Source organism: Hipposideros armiger, unplaced genomic scaffold (genome assembly GCF_001890085.2).
Source record: "Hipposideros armiger isolate ML-2016 unplaced genomic scaffold, ASM189008v1 scaffold_830, whole genome shotgun sequence".
Lineage (NCBI taxonomy): Eukaryota > Metazoa > Chordata > Mammalia > Chiroptera > Hipposideridae > Hipposideros > Hipposideros armiger.
Window position 1 is genome coordinate 48,953 of NW_017732180.1, and position 15,040 is coordinate 63,992.

Below are 15,040 nucleotides of genomic sequence, written 5' to 3' on the forward strand. Positions count from 1 at the left end.
GAGAAGAGATCAAGAGGAGATGAGAGAGGAGAAGAGAGAAGAGATCGAGAGAGAGAGAGGAGAGAGAAGAAGAGAGGAGAACGGAGAGGAGAAGAGATCGAGAGGAGAAGAGAGAGAGAGCGCGCAGGTTGGGGCGCATGTTTCCCACCTGAGAAGGCTCCCCGTGGGCCGTGTTGACAGGAGCTGGTTGCCTGCATGTCCGTTCTTTCTGAGGACAGGGCTACAGGCTGAGGTGCACCCGGAGCTTCCATGTGCGGGCGTGAGGCTGAACGCTCGGCTGCATAAGTTTGTTTACCACTCGCAGCTCCATGAAGGGGAGACTATCATGGTCCCCGTTTTACAGATGAGCAAAGTGAGGCTCAGAGCAGACAGATAACGTGTTTTGGTCAGCGAGAGGCAGAGGGGGCCCAGGGAGTCTGACCCCACTCTCATTCATTCATTCACTCACTCTTTTATTTGACACTCACTCACTCTTTTATTCGACACATGTGCCAAGTGCTTCCTATCGACCAGGGACGCCTGTCACACACACCCGTTCACAGCTGGCTTCACGTTTCCCTCTTTGGACCGGAGCCTACACCCCGGGGCTGAGGAGCGGCCCCCAGGGCAGCAGAAGTGGTGACTGCTGGGACATTTCTACAGGGCCACCGTCCCGCCCAGACTTGCGGTCTTGGCGTTGTCCGCCACCCCGTGGATCCGCAGAGACCGGTTGCGACACCGCAGGAATTAAAATAATACTATTGATTGAAAAGGACTCAACCTATGCCTCAAAGTCTTTGAGATTTTTCTAAAGAAGTCTGGTCCTGTTCCTTTCCTACTTGCAACCCTTTCAGCCACTCACTGTTTTTAAGTCTGGTCTCTCATCCTGTCCGGAGAGGGCTGGCTCCATCCATCTGTCCCCTGCTGCCAGCAGTCCTCAGTGCCTCCTTGACAAGGGCTCTCTCCCCGCGCATCTCGCGCCCGTGCCAGCGCGTTCTCTGGCACAGTGTGCCCACCTCCCCCGCCAGCCCTTCCTCATCACACAGACCTCGGGCTTCTCTAAGCATCCACCCATCGTAGGGCAGGGGCTACAGCTGCCGTGCTCATCAGGGTATCTCTAGTGCCTAAAACAGAGCCGAGCACATAGTAGGTTCTCAGGATCTCTCTCTAGCCACCTTCCTATCTGTTCACCCATCGTGTGCGTCATGAATGATCAGGGGATGAGCACATGGCCTCTCTGCACCCAGGCCCTTCACACAGGGGCGTTTCGGGGATACTAACAGATTAATGTCACAAAACTACGCAAGGGTCCTGCTTAGGAAGGGAGTCTTGACCAGTTAGGGGAGTGTGGGAACTCAGCATGTCACCCTTCCATCCGCCATAGAAATGGGGCTGAACGAGTCTCTGAAGTCTGAGTTCTAAGGCCGAGAAGCGTGTGGAGCGGCCGGCAGGGCAAACTTGGACCTCGTTTCTGAATCGAGGAGAAGAGGAGAGACTCAGCGGCTGCCCCAGCACGAGGGGCGGGGGGCTGCCTGACGGGGAACCCTGCTGCTGTCACCGCTTCTGTGGCCTTAGGTTCCTCTCATCGCTTAGGCTCCCTAAGTCTGCAACCGTTCACCACAACACGACCAACCGGTTGTATTTAAGTGTCTGTTCAAGGTCAAGCTTAACATACCGCTCCCCACCTTCAAACCCACCAAAGGCTTCCCAAAGCATGTAAAATACAACCCCAACTTGTATCCAGGGGCTGCAGAGCCCCTCATGGTCCTCCCGCTGTCCCTCGGTGGCCTTTCTCCCCCTTGCTGCCTCTTGCTCACGCCAAGCTCCTGCCTGGAGCCCCAGGGCCTTTGCACGTTCTCTTCTCAGAAGATCCAAGAATGCCTCAAACCTTTTACAGGTTTCTGCTCTTAAGCTATCTCATAACATCCCTAATGAATCATCCCACCAGAAGCAGTGCCCCTCAGCCTCCCGAGTCCTCAACAATCCCATGGATGGACTTTTATTTTCTTTATAATGCTTGTCATTTGCCCCACGAGAGATCTGGGCTGTCTGGTTCACCGCTGTCCCCTCTGCACTTCGCGTATTGCAGGGTCCGGTGACTGCCTGTTGGAGGAATGACCATCCTGCCCCCAGGCCACCAGGGGGACGCCCCAGGATGGGGACACCTGAGTGGTCCTCCTGCTGGGAGCCCGGCACTGTGCATGGCCCCGGGCCTGTGCCAGCATGCGGGGGGGGGGGGGGCTCTCAGGAGCCCGCAAAGTGGCCCTGCGGTTCTGCTCCTCCTCGTCCTATTTTACATTTGCCTTAAAATCAAGGCTTTAGGGGAAAAAAATCAAAATACAAGATTTGGGGCTCCCTGTGCCCCGTGCTGTTCCTCTGCCAGAGATCTTGGGGGCTCTCACACTGAGGGGGCCAGAGCCATGGTAGGAACCCTCACAAATCACTAGCCACTGAGTGGCCAGCATCATCTGTCACTGTCAGAAGCACCCAGTCACCCAGCGGCCGGCTGGTAAACACAGAGAGCCCAGCCACCAGGCATCCGTCTTGTTAATGGGACATTAATGGCTTCAATTGGCCGCTTGGGCCCCCAGCACAGACTCCAGCTAGGGCAGCATCTAATTGCCCCGTGGCACAGTAATTTATGGACTGGGCCCCCTGGCAGCTCAGATCCAGCCCATCCGTTTGGAGCCGTAATTGAAAATGGTGGCTTCACAAGAAACAGCCCCCTGTGCCTGTTCAGTACCCACTCAGCAGGGCGCCTGATGGCCAGGCGGCACCACAGGGGCTAGAAAAGGATTGGCAGGAAAACATAAGCAGGTGGGGCACTTGCGCCCAGCCCACTCGCATCCCTCAAGACGCGGCACGTTCTAAGGTCGGAGTCTTCCTCCTAACCAGGCAGCCGGACACACCCGGGGACTCACTCCTGGGACGAGTCACAGCTACTCACGGACGTGGGGAAGGCAGAAATCCGATGCTGGAGTTTGGCGTGGGTGACCCCCACCAGCTTGGCAATGTGTCCCCAGCCCCCCAGCATCACCACCGAGTGCGGGCACCCATCCATTCAGAAACCTTATCTGGTTTCTTATCTACAAATGCAACGCGCTCATCTCCGTGCTGAGGACACGGCAGCGAGCGAGAGCAGCAGCGTCCCAACTCGCTTGCGGACATTCACCCAGTGACCAGAGAAACCCACCAGGTGACTCAGATGGTAACTGCTAAGACGAACAGAAGAGCGGTGTGTCGGGTGGAGGGTGCAGCGACTGTGGCATGAGTGTGGGGGGTGGCGGGGGGCAGGAGGAGCGCTCTGAAGGTGCAGTCTGGGGTCAGATCAGAACGACAGGAAAGGGGGGAGCCCGGGGAAGCGTTCGGGGCAGGGGCATCAGCACACGCCCCTGCCTCACGCAGTGTGAGTGGGGAGGAGGGCGGTACTGGATGAGGTGGACATGCACCCAGAGGGCAGATCAGGGCTGGAGGTGGGCTCGTGTTACAGGGGGTGATTCTGGGTAAGTCCACCTCCCCAGGCAGAAAAATGACTCAAAGCTGACGCTGGACTGCAGAGGGGGGAACTGCATCCCACAATCCATGCTTCAGTCCACACAGAGAGCCCACTGTCCATCCATCCACCCACTCATTCATTCATTCAATGATTAACCTAGTGCTTATTTTGAACTAAACCCTGTGCCAGGAACAGGGGAGACAAAACCACAAATAAACATGGTATTTGCAGCCTTAGAGACCTGGGGTCAATTTCGAGCTCTCCCACTTCCTAGCTGTGACCCAGAAAAATCACTGGATCTCCACTGGCCTCGGTTCTCCAATCTGTAAAATGGGAGCAATGTCACCACGCTGGTTACCGACCGGTCAGCTGTTAACACAGGCGTAGGAGGAGTCACTGGTTAGAATACACACATTAAAAGACACAGAGGTTCTACCAGAAGGAACAGGCCAGGCTCCAGGGTGCTTTGGTCCACTGGTGCTGAGCAGCCCCATCCCTTGGTTCCCGCCCTGTTTAAGATGCCAGTTCCAACCCCTTCTCCTCCATCGTCACCTGTGGGAGTCAGATGGTGGAACACAGCCCAGCAAGGGGGCCACAAAAGCCCACCACGTGTGACCGTGCCAGGGGCTCTTACCTCGGAAAACTGAAGCCTCCCGAAGTCGCTGGGCGGGCTTGCGATCTTGAAGACCTTCTTTGGCATCACCCACGTCTCCAGCGTCTCGAGTTTGCTCACGGCCAGATTAGTAGCGTGATGCTTGATCAGAAAACCCTGGAAGCGGTCAGCGAGGAAGTAGAGGTGCACGGATGCGGGGTGGCCCATTGGGTAGTACCTGGAAAACACGCAGGGTCTCAGGCGCGCTCATGGGTCACGGCCAGAGGTGTGTAGGCTCACGGTAGGGCTCCTAAAATGCACCCCATGTTACACAGTGTTTATCACTACTTCTGAAAGCGCTCCCTGGGTGCCTATGATCTCAGTGAGCATTAACGATAACTTTTTGGCTGATTACAAAGGTGAAGCATGCTGACTGAATGAAGGCACAGTAAAGAAAATAAAATTGCTACTCTTGATGTCTCTTGGCATAGATGATGTCAAGTCACAGATGTCACTGACCCTGTGGTGCCAGGTGATGGGGAGTGACAGCGGCGTGCAAATGAGGCCATACTGACGTATTTCCTTCCGGCCTTATTTTCTATGCATCTATTTGCATAAATCTCACTTGGCTGGGATCATAATATACAGACTGGTTATCTCCTGCTTCTGCTCCCCCTGCACGCCTGGAGGATGAGACACTGGGGTTCAGCACAGCCACCCCAGCTGCTCCAGTCCCACCCCTGACCTGCAGCAGGAGACACCAGCTGACACCAGAACACTGCCCAGCTGACCTGCAAACGTGAGCACTGTGTAAATGCTTATCATTTCAAAACACTGACGTGGGGCTTGTCACACGGCATTATTGCAACACATAAATAATGTTCTCTCAGGTGGGCGGGGTCAGTGACGGTGGAAGAAAAGCCGGGGAGCTTGTTGGCGTGGTGAAGAAAGAAGAGAGTGTTTCCAGGAGGGAGCAGTCCCTTGTACTGGGTGCTGCTAAGGGGTCAGGTAAACGAGCAGTGGGGAGCCCTCCAGAAACCCAGCAGCTAGCTAGTCTCTGCTTCCGCTCGCCCTCGATCAGGAATCCCACTGTCTCCGCCTGAATCCATCCTCTGCGCTCCAGCCACTGCCAGCATCCTGGTCTGAGCCACCGTCGTGCCGAGACCTTTGTAGGCACTTCCTGTCTCCCTCCTACTTCTGTCCTCTGTAACCTACTGTCATAGGAGCCATACCCACCGTCCCCTGCTTACATACCACCAGTGGCTCTGCTACGATCAAGTCCAAACTCGGCTAAGCCCTGCCGCTTCCTCTGGCCCCAGACCACCACCTTCTAGCCTCGTGGACCTTATGTTGGATTTTACATAGACATTGTTTTGGATTCTTGAACAATGCTAAGCTCATTTCCACCTCAGGGCCTTTGCACAGGATATTCTTGCTGCTGGGAAGGCCCTTCTCCTCTTAGGATTGTATGGCTGGCTCTGTCTTATGGTAACGTTCTGCCTCAATGTCACCACTTCAGAGAGATCTTCCTTGATGGCTGAATCATGTCACCCACTCATTGCCATCACGTGAATTTCCCTTCATCCTCAGCACAGCATTTGTCCCTTGTAATCTTTTGTTCTTATTTATGCGTGCTTAGGTACTGTGTGTCTTCACACTGGAATGGGAAGGCCTTGAGCTCAGGGCTGAGTGCCCAGGGCCCAAGACAGAGCCTGACACAGGGCAGATGCTCAGTCAATACTTGTTGATGGAGTGAAAACTCTAGAAGGCTTTTCTCTTGAACCCTTTGCTTCTAAAGTAGGTCTCGGATACATGTAACCCAGGACTGAACGCAAAGCCTTCCGGTCCCTGTCTTGACTGTAGATGGCTCTTAATTAAAACTGAGGAGGGAGGTAGTTATAACTGGAGGCAACACAACAGACCAGGTGCAACACGACAGAGCCTAACGGATGTCACAGATGCATCCGCGGGCCAAAAGTGGGCGTTTTTTTTGTCTTATTTAAATACGGTGGGCATTGAAAAAATGAGGGACTCACAAAAATCTAGATTTCTGATTTGTCTTGAAAAGTGGTTGGCAACTTCCGGTCTATGTTCCAGTAGGCGCAGGGGCCACCGGGGCTGCGTGTCGGCACGGTCAGCCCACCCTGCAGGGGCCAGCACAGGCCCAGGAGGGAACGCGAATGTGAGCCCCATGACAAAAGACTGATGTCCTATCTCTGCAGGGTGGCCCACAAGCAAACTTGATTTTCTTATTCTCTCAATCTGCCATTTCGAAAATTTTCACAATGAACATGAGTTATCTTATAATGAGAAAAAAAATCAATAAACATGGTGTTTATGAAAGGTTATACCACCGACACCATTTGCATGAAATGCCTAGAGAAAATGACACTTGAAATCAAGTTTTTGCTGGCTGTTCCCCCAGATCCCCCGGGGGCGGGGGGAGGGCAGGAACTCACTGTCTTTTGCCTTTTGGGATAAGGGCCCTTCGTCCTGATCTATTTGCGGGCTCGGATTCATAAATACATCGGCTTTGCCCACAGCAAGGCACGGCGGTTCTATTAGAATAAAAAACGAGCAAGAAGTCAAAGGCTTCCAGGCCTGAGGCTCCTTGATGGCTCGCTTACTCCCCAAACAAGTACCAGGAGAAAATTTCAACAACCCTAAACAAATCGGGGGTGTCTCCTGGAATTTCCTATAAGATCCTTTATCGTATAGGTTCTGTGAAGCCTGGGATTAAAACTAATCTTGAACGACAGTCAGTGGCCAAGTGTGGGCTCTGTGCTCTGGACAGGGGATTCGTACTCTGTGGGGAGGGGTCTCCCCCGAGACTAACGGGGAGGGACCTGGACCTAAGCCACTGCTGCTACTCCAATGGGGGGGCTGGAGGTAAGTCTCTGAGTTACTTTAAGCTTTGGGAGAGGGAGGGGGCAGGCTCTCAGGGGGAGCACACAGCAAGCTTCACAGTGGATGTGGGGGGTTCAGATGGACCCCAAAGCCAGGGAAAGGGCCGGCTGTGTGGGGATAGCAGGAGCAGGAAGCAAAGGAAAGCACGGAGGGAGTAGGTCATAGGACCAGTTATGGAGCGTGCGGCTCACACAGTAGGCTCTCCAGCTCACACAGTGGGCTCACCCTTGACTGTTGACTGCTTTTGGCAGCTTCATGGCAAGAACACCCACTCAGCACTTTATATGTAAAACTGCTAAAATGGGGTTAATAACACATAACTCATGAGATCTTTTTGTGGGGGATTGTTTCCTTTAAACCTCCCAGCAGCTTAAGCTGTAAGGCTTATGATTATTCCCGTTTCACAAACGAGGGTCAGCGAGGTTAATGACTTGTCCAAGGCCAAGAGAATTGAGTTCCAACTGCAGGCCCTGGGGTCCCAACCCACACTGGGCTCCCTTCGAACTAAGGCGGAAACTGCCGGGAGAGGGGACAAGGCTGGGGCCACGAGGACATCATGAAAAACTGTTGCAGCGCTGAGGAAACCCAGCTGGCTACGTGCGAGGCCCCAGCCTGGAAACTTTCCCATGTTTTCAGAATTTTAGGGAACAAAATAGTTCCTAAGAGAGATGAGTAGGAAGGAGGCGCACACAAGGGAAGGCTCAGGAGAGAGACGGATGTGAATTGTTTTTCTGCTTTGAAAAGGAGTTGGGAGGAGGAGAAGGAAGAAGGAGAGACAGAAGGAGTGATCAGAGGCACTTTTGGAAATGCATCCTAAACAATAATCAGAAAAGAGAAAGAAGTAAAAGAGGTTTTCTGTAAAAAGATAGTCATCAGGACATTATTTACAGTGGCCCATTACTGACAATAGCTACAGCGAGGGCTGGCTTAAGCAAACTCTGGAGTTTCTACTGGAATACCAGTGGCCTTAGGAAGGATCATTTGCGTTATGGAAGCTGCAGAGCTGCAGGGGAACAGGGGGCTCATGTTATGATGCCAAGGCCACTTCCCCCAGGGAAAGGCCCGGGGGTGGGGGTGGGGTTGAATTGTTTTCCTACCTTCCCCTCTTCCTTCCATATGTTCTAGAACCTTCTTTCCTCAATGTCAACTGGTACCTACTAGTGGTTGGTGAGATGGTTCTAAGAGTCCCCCGAATGTTTTAAATCACAGTGCATTGGAACGATGGTTTTGGTTCCAGTTTTAGGTGTGGTGATGATAGCATGGCTATGTTTTAAAAACGAGTCTTTCATGGAAAAAGCGAAGTGTCCTTCGATAGACGATTGGATAAAGGAGGGGTGGTGTATATACACAATGGAATACTACTTGGCCATAAATAAAGATGAAACACTGCCATTTGTGACAACATGGATGGATCTTGAGAATATCGTGCTAAGCGAAATAAATCAGATGGAAAAAGTCAAGAACCATATGATTTCACTCATCTGGGGGATATAAAACTGAAAGCAACAAACACACAATAAAAACTCATAGACACAGACAACAGCATGACGGTTACCAGAGGGGAAGTGGGGAGCAGGAAGCAGATGAGGGTAAAGGCGGCCAAGTACATGGTGACGGACGGAGAACTGACTCTGGGTGGTGAGCACACAATGCAGTGTACAGGTGGTATATTAGAGAACTGTACACCTGAAACCTATTTTATTCACCAATGTCAGCCCAATAAATTTAATAAAATTAAAAATTAAAAAAAAATTAAAAGTGTATTTTTCAGAGGTCCATATTAAAATATTTATGGCTGAAATGATATGCCACTGTCTGGGATGTGCCTCAATCAAGCTGATTTGGGGGCAGAGGGAGGGGGTGACCCAGAATTGGCCCTGAGCGGTCCCTGCTAGAGCTGGGTGAGGGGAGCAGGGGGTGGGGTTACACTCCTATTTTGGATATATTTGACATTTTCCATAACAAGAAGTGAAAAGAAAGGTCTATTTTTTTTCATGGTTACCTCCCATTTAAGACAAACACAACTATATGAGGTGACCTAGAGCTTCCTTCTAAAATACATCCACTTTGCATAAAGAAGGAGCCCACTGAAAGGAAGCAGCTGGAAACATCAGATCTGGTGTTCTGAAAAGGTGCAGGTGTGATGGCGCTTAGACCGGACAGGCTCCGAGCCCTGGACGTGTGTGTGCCCATCAGGCAAAGGGAGAGACGGAGAAGTATGGGGAGATGCGGCCTCTAAGGCAGAGCAGGTCCTGGGTGATGGTCTCCGCCCCGCCCACTCCCCCGGCGGCCACGCCCCGGCCACGCCCCCGCTCCCCATGGCCCCGCCCCCGCCCCTGGCTCACCGGCAGCTGTTGTCCCCCTCCGTGTGCAGTGATGTCTCAGCCCGTCGAAGGCCCAGGCGGGCAAACGAGTGGTACAAGGTGAGTGTCACGTCGCTCAGGCTGTGGATGCCATCCGGCTCGTCGTAGACGTTCTCCCAGTAGGAGCGCAGGCCCGGGGTGCCCGCCGGGTAGCTCCCGTACAGGTAGTGGTCCAGCTGCCCGATGATCTCCTGATTGACCACGGCTTCGAACTTGCGGGCAAAGAAGGTGGGCCGGGCTGTCTGCTGCGCTCAAGGGAGAAAAAGACCAGCTTCAGCGGGTGGGGTGCGGCGGGGGCTTGGAGCAGGGCGTGCAGCCAGCCAGCCTGCAGATGCCAGCGCTGACCAACACGCTACCCTCCCTGTTCCCCGTTTCCTCCACTGTACCATGGAGACAGCAGTAAGGGCGTCAGGATGCAATGAGCTAATATTTGTAAAGCATTTCGAGCCATGATGGGCACGCGGGAAGCATCGTTGAAACGTTTCTTAAATAAATTATATCCTAGGTGTTTGTAGCTGAGCTGGATCTCAGAAATCGTTTAGCCAGAGGTCTAGGGCACACACAGCCTACGGGTATATTTTAATTGTCCGGCAGAGTGTTTTAAAATTGAATTAGCTGGCAGCATTTAAGAAGCAGACAAGTTCACAGAAACAATTTTTGGCTTCCCTGTAAACAAATAGGTCCGGCACCCTGGGGCCGTGTTTCTACATGGGAACAGCTGGTTAAAGCGAAACAGCAGCTGTCCCTGGAGACGGGGCAGATCTCTTCAGCTCCCCACAGTCCCCGCCATTCCCTAATGCCCCCAGGGCATCCCAGTAGAGTCCACATCTCTGGAGACGAGGTTTATGAATCTGTAGACAAAAAGCTTCCCAGGTGATTATGATGCAGTGTTTGAGGACCATTTGTGTAAGCCGAGTTTTCAAGGAGACTGAGACCCAGAGAGGGAAAGAGACTTATCCAAGGTCACACAGCACGGTAACGGCAGAGCCACGATTAAGATTCAGGGACCAGGATTAAAGAAATAAAATACTGAGCACCCATTATCTACTACATCTTACGCTATAATCTGGGCAGGGATCAACAAAATTTTTCAGTAGAAGGCCCGATTATAAATATTTCCAGCTTTGCAACTACTCCTCTCTGCTGCTGTAGTATGAAAGCAGCCACAGACAGAATCATAAATGAATGGGTGTGGCTGTGTTCCAACAAAACTTTATTTACAAAAGCAGGCAGTGCACTGGATTTGGCCCAGGGGCTGCAGTTTGTGGACCCCAGGTCTAGAGCTACAGAAACAATTCAAACGCAGCCCCCTCTCTTGAAGAGCTTACTCTCTCGAGTAAACCTGTCTAGTTTACTCCTAAGTTTGGGTCTAGCACTGTTTTTGCTACAGTGGATTCACAGCAACAACAATGACGATAATTACGGAGCACAGACTCGTATGTGCAGGGCATTGTGTTTAGATCGTCACCTTTAATCCCCCCCAACGACGCTGCAAAGCAGGTGTTAGGATTCCTATTTTACAGAGGAGGGAAGTGCCATGTACGAACTCACACAGCTGGAAGGTCTGAGCTCAGATCTGATGCCCCTGAAACCCCAGGTCTTTCGGCTGCACCGTCCTAGGACCCAGCTCTGCATGGAGGAAACTGAAAGCCCCTGGTTACAAGTTCGCTTTGTATTAATCTGAACGTCCTGTCTTCTCTGTTTCATGAACCCGTGGGACCCTGAGCCTCTGTGGTGGAGGGGTCAGCTTAGTCCCCTCACAGTAACACTGAAATGACAGGCCACCTGCATTGAAGCCTCTCTGCTGCTTTCCAGTTGTACATGTCTTTGGGCACATCCCCCAGGGCCTCAGCTATCTCATCCTTAAAATGGGTATAATAACAAGGACACTTAGCCTAGTCCAGCAGAGCGTGTTAGACGCTATTCTTATCTGTTACCAGCAGCCCTCTTGAGCCTACTACCAGGGGCATCTAAATCTTCGTTTTCTGGGGGCTGAGAACTGGACCCAGAGGCAGGGTAGCCCCCTTGCCTTGTCCGCAATGCTTTGATCACATCTGGATCTTCTAAAAGGGCATGTTTCTATATTTATCGTTCTCTTCCTCGCAGTTCTTTGAACAAGAACCCCGAGTTCCTTATAGACAGTGGTTTCTTGATTCTAGATGTTGGGGGATATTGTTGATCTTTGATTACTATGCAAGAAAGAGCTGTGAGCACATGCCGCTGTCTCTGTGTTCTCCAGTCTTTCTCAGGGACCACGATGTCCCCAGATGCTGAGGCTGGCATACAAATGCTGCCGCCCACAAGAGGCCGAGAGGGCCGAGCTTCTAAGAACCACCCCGGCTGTGTACTAAATGATGAGTTTTGGCAGCGAGGGCAATGACTGGTCCTTTACAGAAGTGGGAATTCTTTTTTTTCCTTTGGAATAGGTCACATATTCTCCCTGCAGCCCTCGTCCTGCTCAGCAGAGCCTTTCTGCATGAACAATGGAGTGAAAATGTCACCCAGGTTTATGCCTAAATTAACATGGGCTTGAGGAAGTCCCTGGGTAGCTCTCAACCTGCCACCAAAACAGGTCTTAAAAAAGAATACTCATTCCAGGAGCCGCTTACAGAGGCAAGACTTTCGGCAGGAGCTGCAGACACCTGGGCAGGACTTCCCATGCCACCAACTGCGTGCCCATGAATAAGCAAGCTGCCCACTCTGTGCCTCAGTTTCCCCACCTGCACGATGGAGGTGATGTCTACCCGAGTGAAGCTGGTGCCCACAATGGGACTGGCGCACAGCCTGGCACACAGCAGGTCCCTACCCCATGCCTCTCAAACACAAAGAGCCTCCCAGTGTCCTGGGGATTGTGTTCACAGGCAGATTCAGACTCAGCAGGTCCGGGTGGGGCCTGAGACTCTGCATTTCTAATGCACTCCCTCCCTGGTGCTGCTGCTGCTGCTGGTCTGGGGACCACACGCTGGGGCGCCAGGCTGAGAGGCTGTGAGCTCCAGGCGGGCAGCCCAGGAGCGCCCTTGGACGGCTCAGTGAGATGCCTTGGACTCGGTCACCAGCCTGGCACCGTTGTGCCTACCCTCCCTCCAAGCTAGCGGTTTGGAAGCTGCATACCATCTCCACCTGGTGGCCCTGGTGACCTCACGGTGCTGTGTTTAACCACTTTGTAGCCTTCAGCTTGTGCTCTCTGCAGCTGGGGTGGGGGCCAGGCGAGGGGGAGAGGAGGAAGCGGGAGGGGTGCTTACACAGGATGGAGAGAGAATGCCATGCTGGGCAAATTTGGGGGCCCAGCCTCCTCGGGAGCGTTCGTCACCTTCCCGCCTCTGCTGTCCCCAGAATTGGGGACAACTGGGCGGTGCAGAGATGCCCATGAAGGCAATGATGCCTGAACCTCTTGTGGCTCCTCTAGGTTGACAGAATGCGCTAGCTGCCCTTCAGATTTTTCCAAAATGTAATAAACTAAAAAGGAAAATTCCTGGACTTGCCCGGAGATCGGTAGTTCTCAGCGGGGGCTGAGTTTGCCCCCGTGGACATCTGGCGATGTCTGAAGGCATTTCCGGTTGTCACCACTGCAGGGGGCCTGCTAGGTCTAGTGGGTGGAGGCCACTAAACATCCTACAGTGCCCGGGAGACACCCCTGCACACAGCAAAGAATTATCCAGCCACAGTGTAAAGAGTGCCGAAACTCTGCCCTAGATTGTCTCAAGTTTGTGCCCAGAAATGTGTTTTTAACAAATATTTCGGGGAATTCTGATTGAAAGGCAGTATAAAGAAATGGATATGAGTATGGCTTTCGGAAACAGCTGGCTACGTTGGACTGTGTGACCTTGAACAGCTTTTTGATCTTTCTGTGCCTCAGTGGCCCTATCTCTAAAATGGAATAATAATGACAGTCATTGTTACAATTATAATAATTATTATCATCACCTCTGTTTATCTAGTTAGCTAGCTAGCTAGCTGTCGTATAAGGCTGTTGGGGGTGAATGAGTGAAGGAGTCAATACAGGCGAAGTGGTTGGACTCCTCCCGGCGTGGAGTAAGTGACCATTAGATGCTGCCTCCTGTCGACAGCCAGGGTTGGGAGCTGCAGGACGAGGGGACCGCCAGGCCTGGCCTCGGGTCCCGCAGAGGCTGGCGAGGGTGGGGGGCAGGGGGCTCACCTGGAAGCGGTGGAAGTCCTGCGGCTTGAAGTCGTTGGGCGAGCAGCCGCACCAGTCCACGATGTGCTTGTACTGGCACTTGCAGCCCAGCTTGCGGTTCCAGTTGGTGATGCGCAGGTTGTTGTCCACCATGGTGTCGCAGTGGGGGCTGTTCTCCAGGACCGTGTGGAAGAAAGACTGCGGGGAGAGAGACCAGCCTGAGCCCTCACGGCCTCCCTGGAGAGGGCTGCGGCGGGGCTCCTGCCCTGGGACCCCCCCCCCAGCCCCCGACGGTGAAGAGACCCTCTTGGAGCCTCGTCTGTTCTCTCTGCCTTCGGGTCCTGCTCAGGGTACCCTGGATGTTTTGTCCAGGGCGGGCCAGTCCTGCTCAGAAGTCTAACGTTCTGACTGTTTCTCTAATTGTCTTTCTCCAGCAGCCTGGGATCCGATTTCAAGACACCTCTTATCACCCAGGACATCTCCCGTCTGCTCAGCTGAGAGAAAAATGTCCCCCAGGGCATGTCAACACAGGGGGACCAGCGGGACAAAATCCTGGGAATAATTTTGCAAGAAAACCTTGGGCCCAAAGGCTCTTGCTTTGTGAACAGGTCAGAAACCAAAGGGATTCAGCTCTGAGATACCTTGAGAACAAAAACTGGTGCTTTAGCTGTTCACCCCTGGGCAAGGGAGGTCAGATCCAGGGGTGCAGCAGGCCCGGGGCTGGAAGGCATCCCGGGGGCCCACCTGCCTTAGGGGCTGGAGGAGTGTGACTACAACCCCGGGAGGTGTCGGGGTGGCTGCTCGCTGTCCATGGTGCTGAACCTGGCGCCATCCTCTCCCCTACTCCCAAGACTCTCTGCCACCCTCTCCTAGGAATCTGAGAAGGAAGCAATGCTGACAGTGAGGGGAGGGGGAGAGGGAGAGGCAGGCAGAGGCTGACTTCTATTTGGACACTGTTTTATAACAACCCCCGATTCCAGAAGATACTTTTCCCCTGCTCTCTGCTCCCTAGGGGAAAGTACTGGGGCATCCACGTGTGCCTGTTATAAATTTATGGCACGGCTTTCAGATTTCTTCAGAACAGGTACCCTGGAGGTGGTCTGGGAGGAAGGCTGGCAAGGCGGAGACCTGGAAGGGAGGAGGTGGGGCTAGCAGGGGCTGGCAGTGTGCTGTGCCTGTGGGTGCCAGGCAGGGGTCGAGAGCGGCAGGCAGCACCGGATGTGCATCTTGAGTAACACAATCAAAGCCTCAAATAGTCTGTTCTCAGTGGGTGGGTGGGTGGGCAAAATGCGGCTTCACACCAAACCCAGCTCACTTTCCTTGGTGCTAAGTGATGTGCCTGGGAACCTGGATTTTAAGCTCGAACTGTCTACAAGCCCACAGAGGTGCATATTCTCCATCAAGTGGTGGGGAAAAGCACCCAATGACCGACTGCTCTGTGTCCCCCTTCACAATGATACACAAATTCCCTTCAAGATAATGGATGAGGAGGTTACCGGAATTGAGAGAAAAGGTGATTTTCGCTGAAACGGGATTAAAAGCTGATTACTTAACGTGTGCAGAATAGC

At 53.0% G+C, this 15,040-nt stretch overlaps 1 protein-coding gene across 1 annotated transcript in view; it reads right to left on the minus strand.

Moving 5' to 3' along the window:
- The window catches only part of XYLT1 (xylosyltransferase 1), a gene marked incomplete at its 5' end in the record, with an annotated part of 333,684 nt that overhangs the window by 21,480 nt on the left and 297,164 nt on the right, over positions 1-15,040 (minus strand). The window contains 3 exons of the mRNA XM_019629188.1: positions 4,110-4,305; positions 9,320-9,582; positions 13,494-13,670. Of these exons, the coding sequence (XP_019484733.1) occupies positions 4,110-4,305; positions 9,320-9,582; positions 13,494-13,670 (636 nt within the window). The remainder of the gene's footprint in view (positions 1-4,109; positions 4,306-9,319; positions 9,583-13,493; positions 13,671-15,040) is intronic.